Source organism: Pan paniscus, chromosome 13 (assembly GCF_029289425.2).
Source record: "Pan paniscus chromosome 13, NHGRI_mPanPan1-v2.0_pri, whole genome shotgun sequence".
NCBI classification, from domain to species: Eukaryota; Metazoa; Chordata; class Mammalia; order Primates; family Hominidae; genus Pan; species Pan paniscus.
Window position 1 is genome coordinate 43736351 of NC_073262.2, and position 14356 is coordinate 43750706.

At 50.1% G+C, this 14356-nt stretch overlaps 1 protein-coding gene and 1 long non-coding RNA gene across 3 annotated transcripts; one reads left to right on the forward strand and one right to left on the reverse strand.

Moving 5' to 3' along the window:
* Positions 1-40: 40 nt before the first annotated feature.
* Positions 41-8934, reverse strand: LOC100975223 (tubulin alpha-3 chain-like). 2 transcript variants are annotated; one of them, XM_034954138.4, is made up of 5 exons: positions 7505-8934; positions 5320-5542; positions 4250-4398; positions 2959-3639; positions 41-1302 (listed from the first exon to the last, which is right to left on the reverse strand). In XM_034954138.4, the coding sequence occupies exons 1-5, from the start codon at positions 7505-7507 to the stop codon at positions 1006-1008; spliced, it is 1353 nt and encodes a 450-aa protein (XP_034810029.1). In that variant the 5' UTR covers positions 7508-8934; the 3' UTR covers positions 41-1005. The 2 variants fall into 2 exon arrangements, with proteins under 2 accessions (XP_034810029.1, XP_054965329.1); XM_055109354.3 differs by having other exon boundaries at positions 5320-8934.
* A 495-nt stretch (positions 8935-9429) lies between these two features.
* On the forward strand, positions 9430-14048 carry LOC129397329 (uncharacterized). The gene is made up of 3 exons (XR_008624636.3): positions 9430-10901; positions 11489-11603; positions 13321-14048. It is a non-coding gene; the product is annotated as an uncharacterized LOC129397329 (long non-coding RNA).
* The last annotated feature ends 308 nt before the right edge of the window (positions 14049-14356 follow it).

Consider the following 14356-nt stretch of genomic DNA (forward strand, 5'->3'; position numbering starts at 1 on the left):
AGCAGGTCCCTTCACCATGGGTCAACTTCCTGAACCTGATTTGGGTTCTGAGAAAAGGCGTCTGGATTGCCAGGTCTTTTATAAATAGACGTCAACAAGCTTCACTTGAAGTGAAATGTGGGAGGTTTTTTTGGTTTTTTTGAAATGGAGTCTTGCTCTGTCACCCAAGCTGGAGTGCAGTGGTGCGATCTCGGCTCACTACAAGCTCTGCCTCCTGGGTTCACGCCATTCTCCTGCCTCAGCCTCCCAAGTAGCTGGGCCTACAGGTGCCCATCACCACGCCCGGCTAATTTTGTTGTATTTTTAGTAGAGACGGGGTTTCACCGTGTTAGCTAGGATGGTCTCGATCTCCCACCTCATGGGAGGTTTTCTACCAAGACAGTTGACAGTGCTGAGGGACAGGGTGGCTGTGTGTGTGCACAGAGGGCGAACGCTGCCTTCCAGGTTATCGTGGAGCACTGGGGTCAGCATGGGTGTGTTGTGACCTTCTGTGGGTCACGAATGCTGTGCGGAACTCGGTTAATATTCTTTCCCCCTCTAAAATGTCCTGACCTTACACATTTGACCCACAGCTTTAGAGACTTCATGGACAAGCCCCATCCACAGACCTCCAACACTTCTAGTCTCCCTTTTAGCCAGCATGACCCATCAATAAAGAAGCCCGAAAAATCACAAATTCAGTTGAAAACCCTGACTCAGCTTTCCTAGAATTTAGGAAATCTATACATTGAACGCCTGGCTTTGAAGAAACACTATTTTCCCCTGGTCAGGTTACTTCCGTGGCAGCTGCTTATGTACAGTCCTGCTGCACCCAACCCCACGCCAGCAGGGCAGGCTGGCACCCCACCACTGTCCATGCAGGCTCTGGGGTCCCACCGGCTCCTGTAGGCAGAGCTAAGCTGCACGACACACAGAGGTCTTGGTTTTATACAGAATCTTTAATTGCAAACAACTTGAAAGCAGCCATCCTAGGGGTGGCAGGGGAGAACCCACCACACCCTCCCCTCAGTATTCTTCGCCTTCTTCAGCCTCAGCTTCCACGGAATCCACGCCCACCTCTTCATAATCCTTCTCTAGAGCTGCCAGGTCCTCGCGGGCCTCAGAGAACTCTCCCTCTTCCATGCCTTCGCCCACGTACCAGTGCATAAAGGCCCGCTTGGCATACATGAGATCGAACTTATGGACCAGGCGGGCCCAGGCCTCCGCAATGGCCGTGGTGTTGCTCAGCATGCATACGGCCCGCTGCACCTTGGCCAGGTCTCCCCCGGGGACCACTGTGGGGGGCTGGTAGTTAATGCCCACCTGCCAGAGAAGGGAAAGAAAGCAGTCCGTGAAGCTTATATCAAACCTAGAAATGGTAGCTACTTTTCCTCAAACAGAAGACACCCTGTAGGTGACACGGAGAATGCTCAGTTCACCTCACAAACGTCACTAAGCCCTTCTCTGCACCAGGCAGGGTGATAGTTCCAGACGAGGAATAGAGAAAGGAACCTTGGAGGTAGCCACCCTGGTGGGATCCCAAGCTACCTAAAGGGCTGTGTCCTAGTACCTGTGACATGTGATAGGTGCCCAGGTGAAGACAGTCTTCCCTCTGAAAATGTATGCTGCTTGTCTTCTTTGTAGATTACAATTAAATTCTGTAGCTAAACTTTTTCCCCCCAGATAGATTCAGAGTACACAACTCTTGCCCATGCTATCACAAGGAACATCATACCCACTTCTGACCCACAAAACAAGCCACTGTGGATATGCAAAGGTAGCAGATCATGGGTCAAGAGTCATATGAATGCTGCTACCACAGCAGCAGGAAGTGGTCGAAGTGGTCCATGTGCCTGCCTAAGTAGGGGGTGACATTCCAAGGTGGTAACCAAAGGGGAAGCATTCCAAGTTTCAGAACTCGGGAATAACATGACCTGAGGTCCTGGCAGCAGTGCACAGGGTCAACTAGAGCAGGGATCAGCAAACTTGTTCTATAAATGACAACATCAGGCCAGGTGTGGTGGCTCAAGCCTGTGACCCCAGCACTTTGGGAGACAGGCGGGCAGATCACGTGAGGCCAGGGGTTTGAGACCAGCCTGGCCAACATGGCAAAATCCCATCTCTACTAAAAATACAAAAATTAGCCAGGCGTGGTGGCAGGTGCCTGTAATCCCAGCTACTTGGGAGGCTGAGGCAGAGAAGTGCTTGAACCCGGGAGGTGGAGGTTGCAGTGAGTCAAGATCGTGCCACTGCATTCCAACCTGGACGACAGAGCAAGATTGTCTCAAAAAAAAAAAAAAAAAATTACCCGGGCATGGTGGTACATGTCTGTGTTCCCAGCTACTTGGGAGGCTGAGGTGAGAGAATCGCTAGAGTCTGGGAGGCAGAGGTTGCAGTGAGCCAAGATCACACTACTACAGCCTGAGAGACAAAGCGAGACCCTGTCTCAAAAAATAAATAAATAAATAAAGCTCATCACAGATATATAGTGTGATGACTCAGAAAGAGAGTTCAAAAGACATCACTGAGCTGGGCGCAGTGGCTCACAACTGTAATCCCAGCACTTTGGGAGGCTGAGGCAGGCAGATCACCTGAGGTCAGGAGTTCAAGACCAACCTGGCCAACATGGCGAAACCCCGTCTACTAAAAATACAAAAATTAGCCGGGCATGGTGGCAGGTACCTGTAATCCCAGCTACTTGGGAGGGTGAGGCCAGAGAATTGCTTGAACCCGGGAGGCAGAGGTTGCAGTTAGCTGAGATCGCACCACTGCACTCCAGCCTGGTCAACAGAGCAAGACTGTCTCAAAAAAAAAAAAAAAAATCACTGAATCAATTATCAACTCTGGTTCACTAACTTATGCCCACATGCCTAGCCCATGGAACAGGGATAATCTCCCCAAAGGACGTGGGCCTTCAGGGCCAGTGTTATTTTGTGCATCTGCTGCTTGCTGAAAGGCCTCCACATCACCCAGTCATACCTTAAACCCAGTCGGGCACCAATCCACAAACTGGATAGTGCGCTTGGTCTTGATGGTGGCGATGGCCGCGTTGATGTCTTTGGGGACCACGTCCCCCCTGTACAACATGCAGCAGGCCATGTACTTGCCATGGCGAGGGTCACACTTGACCATCTGATTGGCTGGCTCGAAGCAGGCATTGGTGATCTCAGCCACAGACAGCTGCTCATGGTAGGCCTTCTCGGCTGCGATGACTGGGGCGTAGGTGGCCAGGGGGAAGTGGATGCGGGGGTACGGCACGAGGTTGGTCTGGAATTCCATCAAGTCCACATTCAGGGCCCCATCGAATTGCAGGGAGGCCATGATGGAGGACACGATCTGCCCAATCAGGCGATTGAGGTTGGTGTATGTGGGACGTTCAATGTCCAGGTTGCGCCAACATATGTCATAGATGGCTTCATTGTCGACCATGAAGGCACAGTCAGAATGTTCCAGGGTCGTGTGGGTGGTCAGGATGGAGTTGTAGGGCTCCACCACGGCTGTGGAGACCTGGGGGTCTGGGTAAATGGCAAACTCCAGCTTGGACTTCTTGCCGTAATCCACTGAGAGCCGCTCCATGAGCAGAGATGCGAACCCAGAGCCAGTGCCGCCCCCAAAGCTGTGGAAGATGAGGAAGCCCTGCAGTCCTGAGCACAGATCGGCCTGAGAGAAACCAGACAACGTGAGCCAATGCCCGTGGAAGCCACACCACCAACCTCCAACAAGCCAGGGCCGCTTCTCTTTGCCTCTAAAGAGTTGATATGGATTCAAATCATCCATAATAAACATGCAATACACTTTGAAGCAAAGAAAAGCAAAGGTCTACGGACAAATCACCATTGCAGACTCAGTAGGACTCAAGATGCTGGTCTAAGTTTTTGCTTGTTTGTTTGAGACGGAATCTTGCTCTGTTGCCCAGGTTAGAGTGCAGTGGTGCAATCTCAGCTCACTGCAACCTCCACCTTCCGAGTTCAAGCAATTCTCCTGCCTCAGCCTCTCAAGTAGCTGGCAGTATAGGTGTGTGCCACCACACCCAGCTAATTTTTGTATTTTTAGTAGACATAGTTTCACCATGTAGGCCAGGCTGGTCTCAAACTCCTGACCTCAGGTAATCCACCCACTTTAGCCTCTCAAAGTGCTGGGATTACACGTGTGAGCCACTGCGCCCGGCCAAGATGCTGGTCTAAGTGTTGATAAAATGACTTCCCTTTCACATTCCAAGAACTACCCCTCCCATGCAAGACAATGGCCACATGAAACCTTCTCTTCTTACCAGTTTGCGGATCCGGTCCAGGACTAGGTCAACAATCTCCTTGCCGATGGTGTAATGGCCCCTGGCATAATTATTGGCTGCATCTTCCTTCCCGGTGATCAGCTGCTCTGGGTGGAAGAGCTGCCTGTAGGTCCCTGTGCGCACTTCATCTGCAAAAGAGACAGTGTGTGCTGTGAATTTTTAAGGCCTGTACTCACCAAGATGGACACATTCCAGGAGTGTTCACTTCTACAGAGCACATGCTGTTCAAAGTACATGACCTACATGTCATAGGTCAACAGTGGCAGTGTCTGGTAGAAAATGTCTCTGTGTGATAACCAAACTGCATTATCAATTTATGACTCTACGACGTTAAACTCAGCTTGTGGTATAAATGTCAGCACGACCAGTTCCCAGTGAAAGGAAATAAGCTCTTGCATTCCTACTCAGGTACATAATTCTTTCCTACGTGTAGCTACATCAAAGGCTGTAAGTTAAAAACTCTTACAACCTGGGCAGTCACCAGGTCAGTGTGACTTCTGCAGGGCAGTCCCATCAGGGCACCCTGGATGATCTGGGTCCCACAGGCTTTCAGGTGACGCTGTCATCTCCTGGGGGGCCACTGAAAGGTGCTGCCTCTTTGTAGCTCTCCTTGGAAACTACCTCAGGCTGCGAATCTGAAGGAGGCAAATGACTGTTCTGTACTTACCTTCTATGCCTAAGATGCAGGTCAAGACTCTCGTGCACCAGCATAAGAGAATGCACAGCATTCGGGAGGGAACCAATGCCACTGCACCCTGCAGGCAGGGCCACCTGAGCAGGGCTGAGGCAGCCATGAGGGAATCTCTTCACAGCCCATCTTACTGCTGGCAAAGCAGCTTTTCCCTGTAGGTCAGGTTTTCCTAAATTAGGAGCCGAGTCTCACAGACACTTTCATCACAAACCTTTCAGTTTCTCTCCTAACAATGCCATGGGCATATGCCTGTCTATCCCATCCTTTCAGCAGGAGGATTCAAAGGAGCCCACACGGGGCTTTACCAATGCTCTCCCACCCTCTCAGGAAAGCTGCCATCCAGTGCCCAGGCACCTACCGACCACAGTGGGCTCCAGGTCCACAAACACTGCTCTGGGCACGTGCTTGCCAGCTCCAGTCTCACTGAAGAACGTGTTGAAGGAGTCGTCCCCGCCACTAATGGTTTTATCACTTGGCATTTGACCATCAGGCTGAATTCCATGTTCAAGGCAGTACAGTTCCCAGCAGGCATTGCCGATCTGGACACCCGCCTGCCCCACGTGGATAGAGATACACTCGCGCTGTGAACCGGAACATAAATGTGAACCCATTCATTTCAAGGCAACTTGAAACTATATGGCATGCAAAATATTCTAATTTAATATTTATATAGTGCTTCAGTATCTGGCGCTTTCACAATCGATATTTCCTAGGAGGGTTAGTGACTGATCCCTTTATCGCTGTGAAAACTAATTGCTGTAAACCATACTAGCTAGTAAGTTCTAGAAGTAGCCCTAGAACCTGTTTGCCCCTACACAAAACTTAGGTTATTTTAAAACTTGGAAGCCATGTAATGTCAATAATCAACCCCACATTATAGCCCGTCACAGTAATTCTCTGAAGAATATGTAGCAGTTTTTGATTATGTCCTGATCAAAGGATAAGGTAGTCGGGTTGGGTAAGGAAATACAGAGTAGGTCCCAGGTCACCATGGTCCAAGCCCAGGTGCTCAGTGTGTGTCCTCTCTCTGTCCCCCAGTTCTACCTCGTCCATCATTCACCACCTGCTCTGTGCTCTCGAAGGCTGACCCTTGAGAACAGCATCAGAAGCCTTCCTCGCCCTCTGGCTTCTTGCTGGTTTGGTCAATGGCAGGCAGCAGTGGGATACTGGGGGGTTGGAGGAAAGCAGTGCCAGGGTGCTCCCTCCTTGGTCCCTTCCTGCTCAACTGCTGTGGGTGACCTGAATCCCTCTCAAGGCCACACTTTTGGCAGGCTGCCCTCTTCATAAAACTACCCTCCCAATTTCTTGTAACCACTCCCTCTCTCTACCCCTTGAAGCCTGTAATGGCTCCCAGACGTCATCAGTGCTGGGACACTGCACTGTCCTTTGGTGGTTTCTTTAAACCCTGCCAAGCTGGGTGTGGTGGCTCATTCCTATAATCCCAGCACTTTAGAAGGCTGAGGTGAGAGGATCACTTGGGACCAGTTTGAGACCAGCCTGGGTAACATAGTGAGTCCCTGTCCCTATGAAAAATTTACAAATTAGCCAGGTGTGGTGGCACACACCTGTAGTACCAGCTACTCGGAAGGCTGAGGTGGGAGGGCTGCTGGAAGCCAGGGGTTCAAGGCTGCAGGGAGCCGTGATCCTGCAACTGTGCTCCAGCCTGGGCAACACAGCATTTGTTGAGTGATGTCTCAAACAAAAAAAAGAAAGAAAAAGAAAGGAAAAAAAGGATAACTGACAAACCACAGCTATTCAGACTTGGGACTTGGGAATCTGCTATGTTAATAGGCTGCTTTTTTTGTTTGGTTTTTTGAGGCAGGGTCTCTGTGGCCCAGGCTGGAGTGCACTGGCGCCATCAGGACTCACTGCAGCCTCAAAGTTCCAGGCTCGGTTGATCCTCCCACCTCAGCCTCCCAAGTAGCTGGAACCACAGACTCGCATCACCATGCCCGGGTAATTTTTGTATTTTTTTGTAGAGACTGGGTTTCGCCATGTTGGTCAGGCTGATCTTGAACTCCAGACATCAGGGGATCCGCCCACCTCCACCTCCCCAAGGGCTGGGATTCCTGGCGTGAGCCGCCGCGCCTGGCCTAACGGTTGCCTTTAGGTGAACGAGGCAATGTTGCAGCAGCGTCTGAGCCTTAATTCCTCATCTGACCAATGTCCACAGCCCCAACCCCCGTCAGCGAAGCCTCCTGGGGCTCCTCAGTTGTTTCCAGTAGCACAAAGACGTGTGAAGCGGGAGCAGCGCCCTCCCGTCTTCAGGAGGCGACGCCACTATTTGCTCTCTGGGGGACGGGACACCGTCAATGGTCCCGTTCACTAAAGGCCGGCAGCTTCATCTAAAACAAAAGCCGCCGTCCCTGCTCTGGGACCCAAAGATCCAGGAAACGATCCCGTGTCCTCCTGTCCCGCACTAGACCCTGCGTCCTTCTCTGGCCTCCTCTCAGCGCCCAGGCCCGCAACAACGTCCCTCTGTCCACCCGAGGCCAACTTCGTCTGCCTGGGCATCAGCGGGGCGGGAGTGACCCGGGTCTTACCATGGCGAACTCCGCTGCTACAGCCCAACGCTACTTCCAGACCTTAACCGGCTGCCACAGCTGCTGAGCGCCCAACTGCAACGCCCTGCCCGCGTGCGCCGCACAGGATTGGCCCGCCGGTGCCAGGCCGCCATTGGCTCGGAGTTCCTGGGAGGCAGGCCGAGGGCCGGATCCCAGTTCTGATTGGCCGTTGCTCAACACGTGTAGTGGGGATGCTCTCTGATTGGATGCAGGATTGGCGGGAAGGCAGCGGGGTCATCAAAGGCTGCACGGTTGCTGAGGCATTTCCGGGGTGTCTTCCGACCAGGATTGGAACAGCTACTGCGCTGCCTCTGTGGGTCGCGGAACATTGCCTTGCTCCCAGTGTGCCACTGCCCCTCCCTGATTGCCCCAGGCCTGCTCCTCTCCCTGCCTAATTCAGATCTTTGCAAACAAGGCCACCTCTGAGAGGCCTTGCCGCCATCTACCCAAGTCACAGCAGCACCGCAATTATCCCCCTCTTCACTGTTCCCACCCAGCACCCGGGAAGTGGCAGGATTCAATCACTTTTCTGACCCAAAGGGAGAAAACGAGCCGGGCACGATGGCTAACGCCTGCAATCCCGGCACTTCGGGAGGCCGAGGCGGGTGGATCAACTGAGGTCAAGAGTTCCCGAGACCAGCCTGGCCAATATGGTGAAAACCCATCTCTACTAAAAACACAAAAATTACCCTGGCTGGTGGTAGGCACCTGTAATCCCAGCTACACGGGAGGCTGAGGTAGGAGAATCGCTTGAAACTGGGAGGCAGTTGTTGCAGTGAGCCGAGATTGGGCCACAGCACACTCCAGCCTGGGCAACAGAGCCAGACTCTGTCTCAAAAAAAAAAGGAAGAAAGGAGGCAAAATTAACATAAGTGGAGAGGTTGGGCCAGGCACACCAGCTCATGCCTGTAATTCCAGTGCTTTGGGAGGCCATGGCAGGAGGATTGCTTCAGGTCAGGAGTTCGAGACCAGCCTGGGCAACGTGGTGAGTCCCACCTTGCCCGTTTCTACAAAAAATAAAATTAGCAAGGCATGGTGGCATGCGCCTGTAATCCCAGCTACTCAGGAGGCTGAGGCAGGAGAATCCCTTGAACCCGGGAGGCAGAGGTTACAGTGAGCTGAGATCACGCCACTGCACTCAAGCCTGGGTGACAGAGCAAAACTCCATCTTGAAAAAAAAAAAGGTTTATTTGGGCCAAGTTTGAGAAGTGCAACCCTGGAGATGCAAGTTGTCTTAAAATATTAGCAGCAGTTATAAGTGGGTTTTTAAAGGAAAAGAAGAGGCAGTTCCTAAGTTGTTTACCAAGAATTTTGAAATTAGAGAGGAAGTCTTGCTGTGTTGTCCAGGCTAGTCTTGAACTCCTGACCTGAAGGGATCCTCCCACCTCGGCTGACCTAGCCTGAGGAATTTATATTAAAATAACATAAGCTATTTATTGGGCCAGGCGTGGTGGCTCACACCTGTAATCCCAACACTTTGGGAGGCCAAGGTAGGAGGATCACTTGCGGTCAGGAGTTCGAGACCAGCCTGGCCAACATGATGAAACTCTTCCTCTACTAAAAATACAAAAATTAGCCAGGTATGGTGGTGAGCACCTATAGTCCCAGCTACTTGGGAGGCTGAGGTAGGATAATCACTTGAACCTGGGAGGCGGAGTTTGCAGTGAGCCAAGATCATGCCATTGCACTCCAGCCTGGGCAACAGAGTAAAACTCCATTTCAAAAAAAAAAAAAAGAAGGCAGGGCGCGGTGGCTGACGCCTGTAATCGCAGCACTTTGCGAGGCCAAGTCAGGCGGATCACGAGGTCAGGAGATCGAGACCATCCTGGCTAACACAGTGAAACCCCGTCTCTACTAAAAATACAAAAAATTAGCCGGGCATGGCAGCAGGTGCCTGTAGTCCCAGCTACTCTGGATGCTGAGGCAGGAGGATGGCATGAACCCGGGAGGTGGAGCTTGCAGTGAGCCGAGATAACACCACTGCACTCCAGCCTGGGCAACACAGTGAGACTCTGTCTCAAAAAAAAAAAAAAAAGCTATTTATTGTCTCTACATTGTCTACATTGTCTTTGGTATCACAAATTCCAGGAACAGGAAGATAATGGGTTGAGCTAGTCAGGAACAAAATGCCTTTAAACAGTCACCCCAGGGCATGAGTACAAGGCGTGTGACTGAAGTCCATATTCCTGTCTCTCTGGGCCTGATAAATTCTGCACAGCCTCACATAACTCAAAGTGCTGTGAACACTTTTCCTTATTTCTTTAGTGAGAGGGAGTGGGTTTATGGACAACAGGAAAGGGGAAGGCACACCCCTGTCCCGGGAAGAGCAGAGTCAGGACCCAATACCCATTTTGGAGGAGTTTGGAACAGTCACCTGATTCTTCCTTTTTATTTATTTATTTTTTTTTGACACTGGTTCTCACTATGTTGACCAGGCTGGACTCAAATTCCTGGCCTCAAGTGATCCCCAAGCCTCAGCCTTCCTTGTAGGCTGGGACTACAGGTGTGTGATTCTTCCCAGTTTGAGTCTTCCATCCCTAAAGATCATCTTAGTGTGTATTCAGTTCTGGGGAAAGCCCTGGAGGAGACGTGCTGGCTTACCCCCAGCTCATCACCAGGATGCAGCATCCCACCATGGCATCTCCCTGGAGGGTGGCCAAGCAGGCCCTTAACTTTCCCTCCTGAGAGGAGAGCAGAAAAGAGAGAGGGAGCTCCCCCAGTGGGATGGGACTCGTGAGGTCCAGGAGTTGAGACTTTTCTGTGGTCTTTGGGGACCTCTGAACAGTGCAATCAGGTCTTCCCTTAGAAAGATGCTTTGGCAAAAGGAGGAGGGGCAGGGACGGAGTTCTGCGGACAGCCGGGAAAATCAGAGGAGGCCACTGGCCCCTTCTACCCAGGAGGGTGAATCCTCTGTATTAGCCCCAGGCACCCTAAAAAATACCACTGACTGAGTGGCTTAAACAGCAGGGTTTTATTTTCTCACAGTTCTGGAGGCTAAAAGCCCCAGAGGCCTCTCTTCCTGGTTTGCACACAGCCACCTCTCACCATGTCCTCCCACGGGGAGGGAGCACCCAAGCTCTCTGGTCTCTTATAAGGACACGAATCCTGTTGGATCAGGGCCCACCCTTATGACCTCACTTAACCTTCACCATCTCCTTATAGGCCCTGTCCCCAACTACAGTCACATTGGGGATTAGAGCTTCAGCGTCTAATATTGGCGGGGGGGGGGACACCATTCAGTCCATAGCCCCCCCTTCCTCAGGGCTCCAACCACATCATGCACAGAACTCAGCTGTAGCCCACATCACACGGTGCTCTTCAGTCCAGCCACGCGTCCTTCAGCGGCTGGGATACGTTCTCGACAATGCATCATCAGGTAATTTCGTTGACGTGAGAACATCACAGAGTGTTCTTAGACCAACCAAGGTGGTGCAGCCTACTGCACACCTAGGCCACATGGTATAGCATATTGCCCCTTGGCTACAGACCTGTACAGCAAGGATTTATGTATCTAAACACAGAAAAATGTATCTAAACAGGAAAAATATGGTATTATAACTTTATGGGACCACTCTTATATATATGCTGTCTGTTGTTGACCGAAACATCATTATATGCTACGTGACTGCAATATTTATTTTTCTGATTATAAAAGTAACACATATTCCCAGTAGACAGTGTAGAAAATTAGCAACAAACTATTCTACTGTAAATGACAAAAGAAAAATTGAGCCTTGGACATGCCCATTTTTACTGTAAGTTATGATTCCATAATTGACTTGCAGTAAACAGTGTTTCTGGCCCCTAAGTATTGCTGCCTTGTGTATTTTATTTAGTATACAGCACTAAAAAGAGTCCTGTGAATTATTAAATCATTTCAATAAGTCAGCTAACAACATTTACATATAGTTGCTACACAGAAAGGAACACAAATTATTTCCTCTTTTGCTCATATTCAAACAGGCTTGAGTGACAACTTGAGGACAAGGCGGCGCCTCGACAAGATTTCACACAGCAGCTACGGGGGCCAGAGAAGCAGCACCACATGGTGTGGCAGGAGAAGGAGGACATGCACAAGGTAGGCAGTTCGGTTCTGGGTGAGAAAGGCTTAAGAGGCTTTGCAGAGTTTTGTAAGGTTCATTTCATACAGATGTTTACAGACCTCCTTGGGACTCCCACTCATGGACTGTCCCTGCTGCACGCAGGACACCAGGGCCAAGCCTGGTTCCAGGGCCCCTGCTGTGCCCAGTTGCTACACAGCCCATGTCAGCTAGCTGGGCTTGGCTCCTTGCCATGGGTGCCTTTCAGCGTGCTGCCTGCAGCAGGCACCCACTTCACAGTCATCATCTGCCATCTCCAGTTCAACCCCGCAGAGTAAGCAGCAACTCCCCCAGCCCCACCCATTCTGAATGAGGAACGATGTCCAGAGGGCACTGTGTTATCTGCAGTGACACGCTGCGCCTGACACCAGTGACCGCGTCCTTCTCTCTACACCATGCCCCCTGCTCTTAGAAGGGGCATCTTAGTAAGGACAGGGAATTGCAAAAGAGGACATATGTTAAAATGTGGCTGATTCCCCCGTAACTCCTTTATAAATTTGGTTTTTAGTAAGATATGTGAACTTTATATTCAAATGCCATTAAGTATAGTAATAACACAATTAGGTTCTTTTTTCTTTTCTTTTTTTTTTTTTTGAGACAGAGTCTCTCTCTGTCACCAGGCTGCAGTCATGCGATCTCAGCTCACTGCATAGGCTCTGTTTTCTAAAATACATTCATTTATACACTGAAGTCCTTGGACCTGTAGTTTGTGATCTGTCCTCTAAAATGGGGCAGATTTTAAAACCAAATTGCTTCTTAAGATCATCTGTGGTATCATCCCCCTGCATGACTTGTCTGGGAGTGCAGTGTGGGCTGGGCGGCGTCTCATTGCTTGACACAGTCACAGTGACTCTGAGCTGGACCCAGAGAGGCCTGGGGAGGCCTTTCCTCCCCATGTGGGAGCCGCCCTGCCAGCTTGCTCCAGGTCTCGTCACTTCCAGTCTTAGTCCAGCAAGTGTGACAGTGACTAAACAGCCAGACTGTTGGCCAGATCAGCTGCAGGGAGGTCAGGGTCATCAGTGCAGCAAGTGGTAAGGTTGGGTTGTCAGTGCAGCTGAACTTGTGGTAAGTCCTACTTGTGGCCCTCCACCCAGGGAGTCTTTGATTTAAATCTCTTTCTTCTTAATTTTCTTTTCTTTATTTTTTAGTTTTTTTAAGAGATGAGGTCTCACTATTTTGCCCAGGCGCTGGTCTTGAACTCCTGGGCTCAAGTGATCCTCCCACCTCAGCCTCCCAAAGTGCTGGGATGACAGGCATGAGTGCCTGGCCTGATTTAAATCTTCAGCACTTTGCCTATGTATTTTTTTCTGCTTCTGCTTCTTCTTGTGTTTAAGTAACTAGATTGAGTGCCCAAATGCTTTATTCACCTTTGCAATTGTGTAGAAGACCTCGGGCAGAGGTTGGCATTACAGAGCCAGCTGTCCTGCTGTAAGTTACTCCATGCAGTTGCAGGGTCTTTCTTGGTGTGGGGTTGTTGCTCAGCACCTGAGCCCAGGTGGTCTTCCCATTGAATGTTTGGCTGGGGTGAGGTGAGCACAGGGCTTTTTCCAAGCAGGGGATTTCTCCCATCTGTGGCTTTAACCTGTAACCAGCATTGGCTGTCACTTGTAACTCTTTAATATAGTGTAAGACTAAATGTCCAGCCTTCCAGACCTTTGTTAAGCAAACATAAAACATCTGTAATTTTTTTTTCAGCAATTGGTTGAAGCTTCAGAGACATTGAAATCCCAAGCCAAAGAACTGAAAGATGCCCATCAGCAGCAAAAGTTGGCCCTGCAGGAGTTCTTGGAGCTCAATGAGCTCATGGCAGAGCTCTACTCCCAGAAGCAGAAGGTGTGGGACAAGGAGGAGATGGAAGTAGCCATGCAGAAAGCTGACATGATGTGGCAGGAGATCTGAAGATCCAAGAAGCTCAGAAAGAGGATGCTGTTTAGCCAGATGCGGTGGCTCACGCCTGTAATCCCAGCACTTTGGGAGGTTGAGGCGGGTGGATGGCCTGAGGTCAGGAGTTTGAGACCAGCCTGGCCAACATGGTGAAACCCCGTCTCTATTAAAAATGCAAAAATTAACCAGGCATGGTATTGGGTGCCTGTAATCCTAGCTACTTGGGAGGCTGAAGCAGGAGAATTGCTTGAACCTGGGAGGCGGAGGTTGCAGTGAGCCAAGATCATGCCACTGCACTCCAGCCTGGGCATCAAGAGCAAAACTCTGTCTCAAAAAAAAAGGGGGGGGGGGGAGGAAGCTATTTAGATATTTCAGCGATGGTATTGATTGAACTTTTGTATGACCTTAATAAAACATCTTTGAAAACTTGGGCTGCATTATGTAAATTACTTTAAAATCATCTTAAGTTTTATGTGAACCCAAGTAAGTTGATCTGCCAAGCATTTATTTTGTGCTCATCCCTCAATATCTATTTGTGAAATTATTAAAAGAGGTTCCTAGTCCTAAGTTTTTAAAATTCCCTTTTAAGTAAGTAGAGGGTATTTATGCTGAGCTGTGATATGGCCTGGCTTAATTGAATAAGAGCACCTGCAGTCCATAAAGGGCCAATGGCAGTAGAAAGGCAAATCATAGTCTAGGACGCTTCAAGCCACTTGCTTTAGACCAGTGCTTCTGAAGCGTCTTGGCCTAAGCACTCCTTTACACTCTTGCAAATTACTGGGGATCCCAAAGAGCTTCTACTTAGGTAGATTACAGCTCTCAATATGCACCACGGCAGAAATTAAAA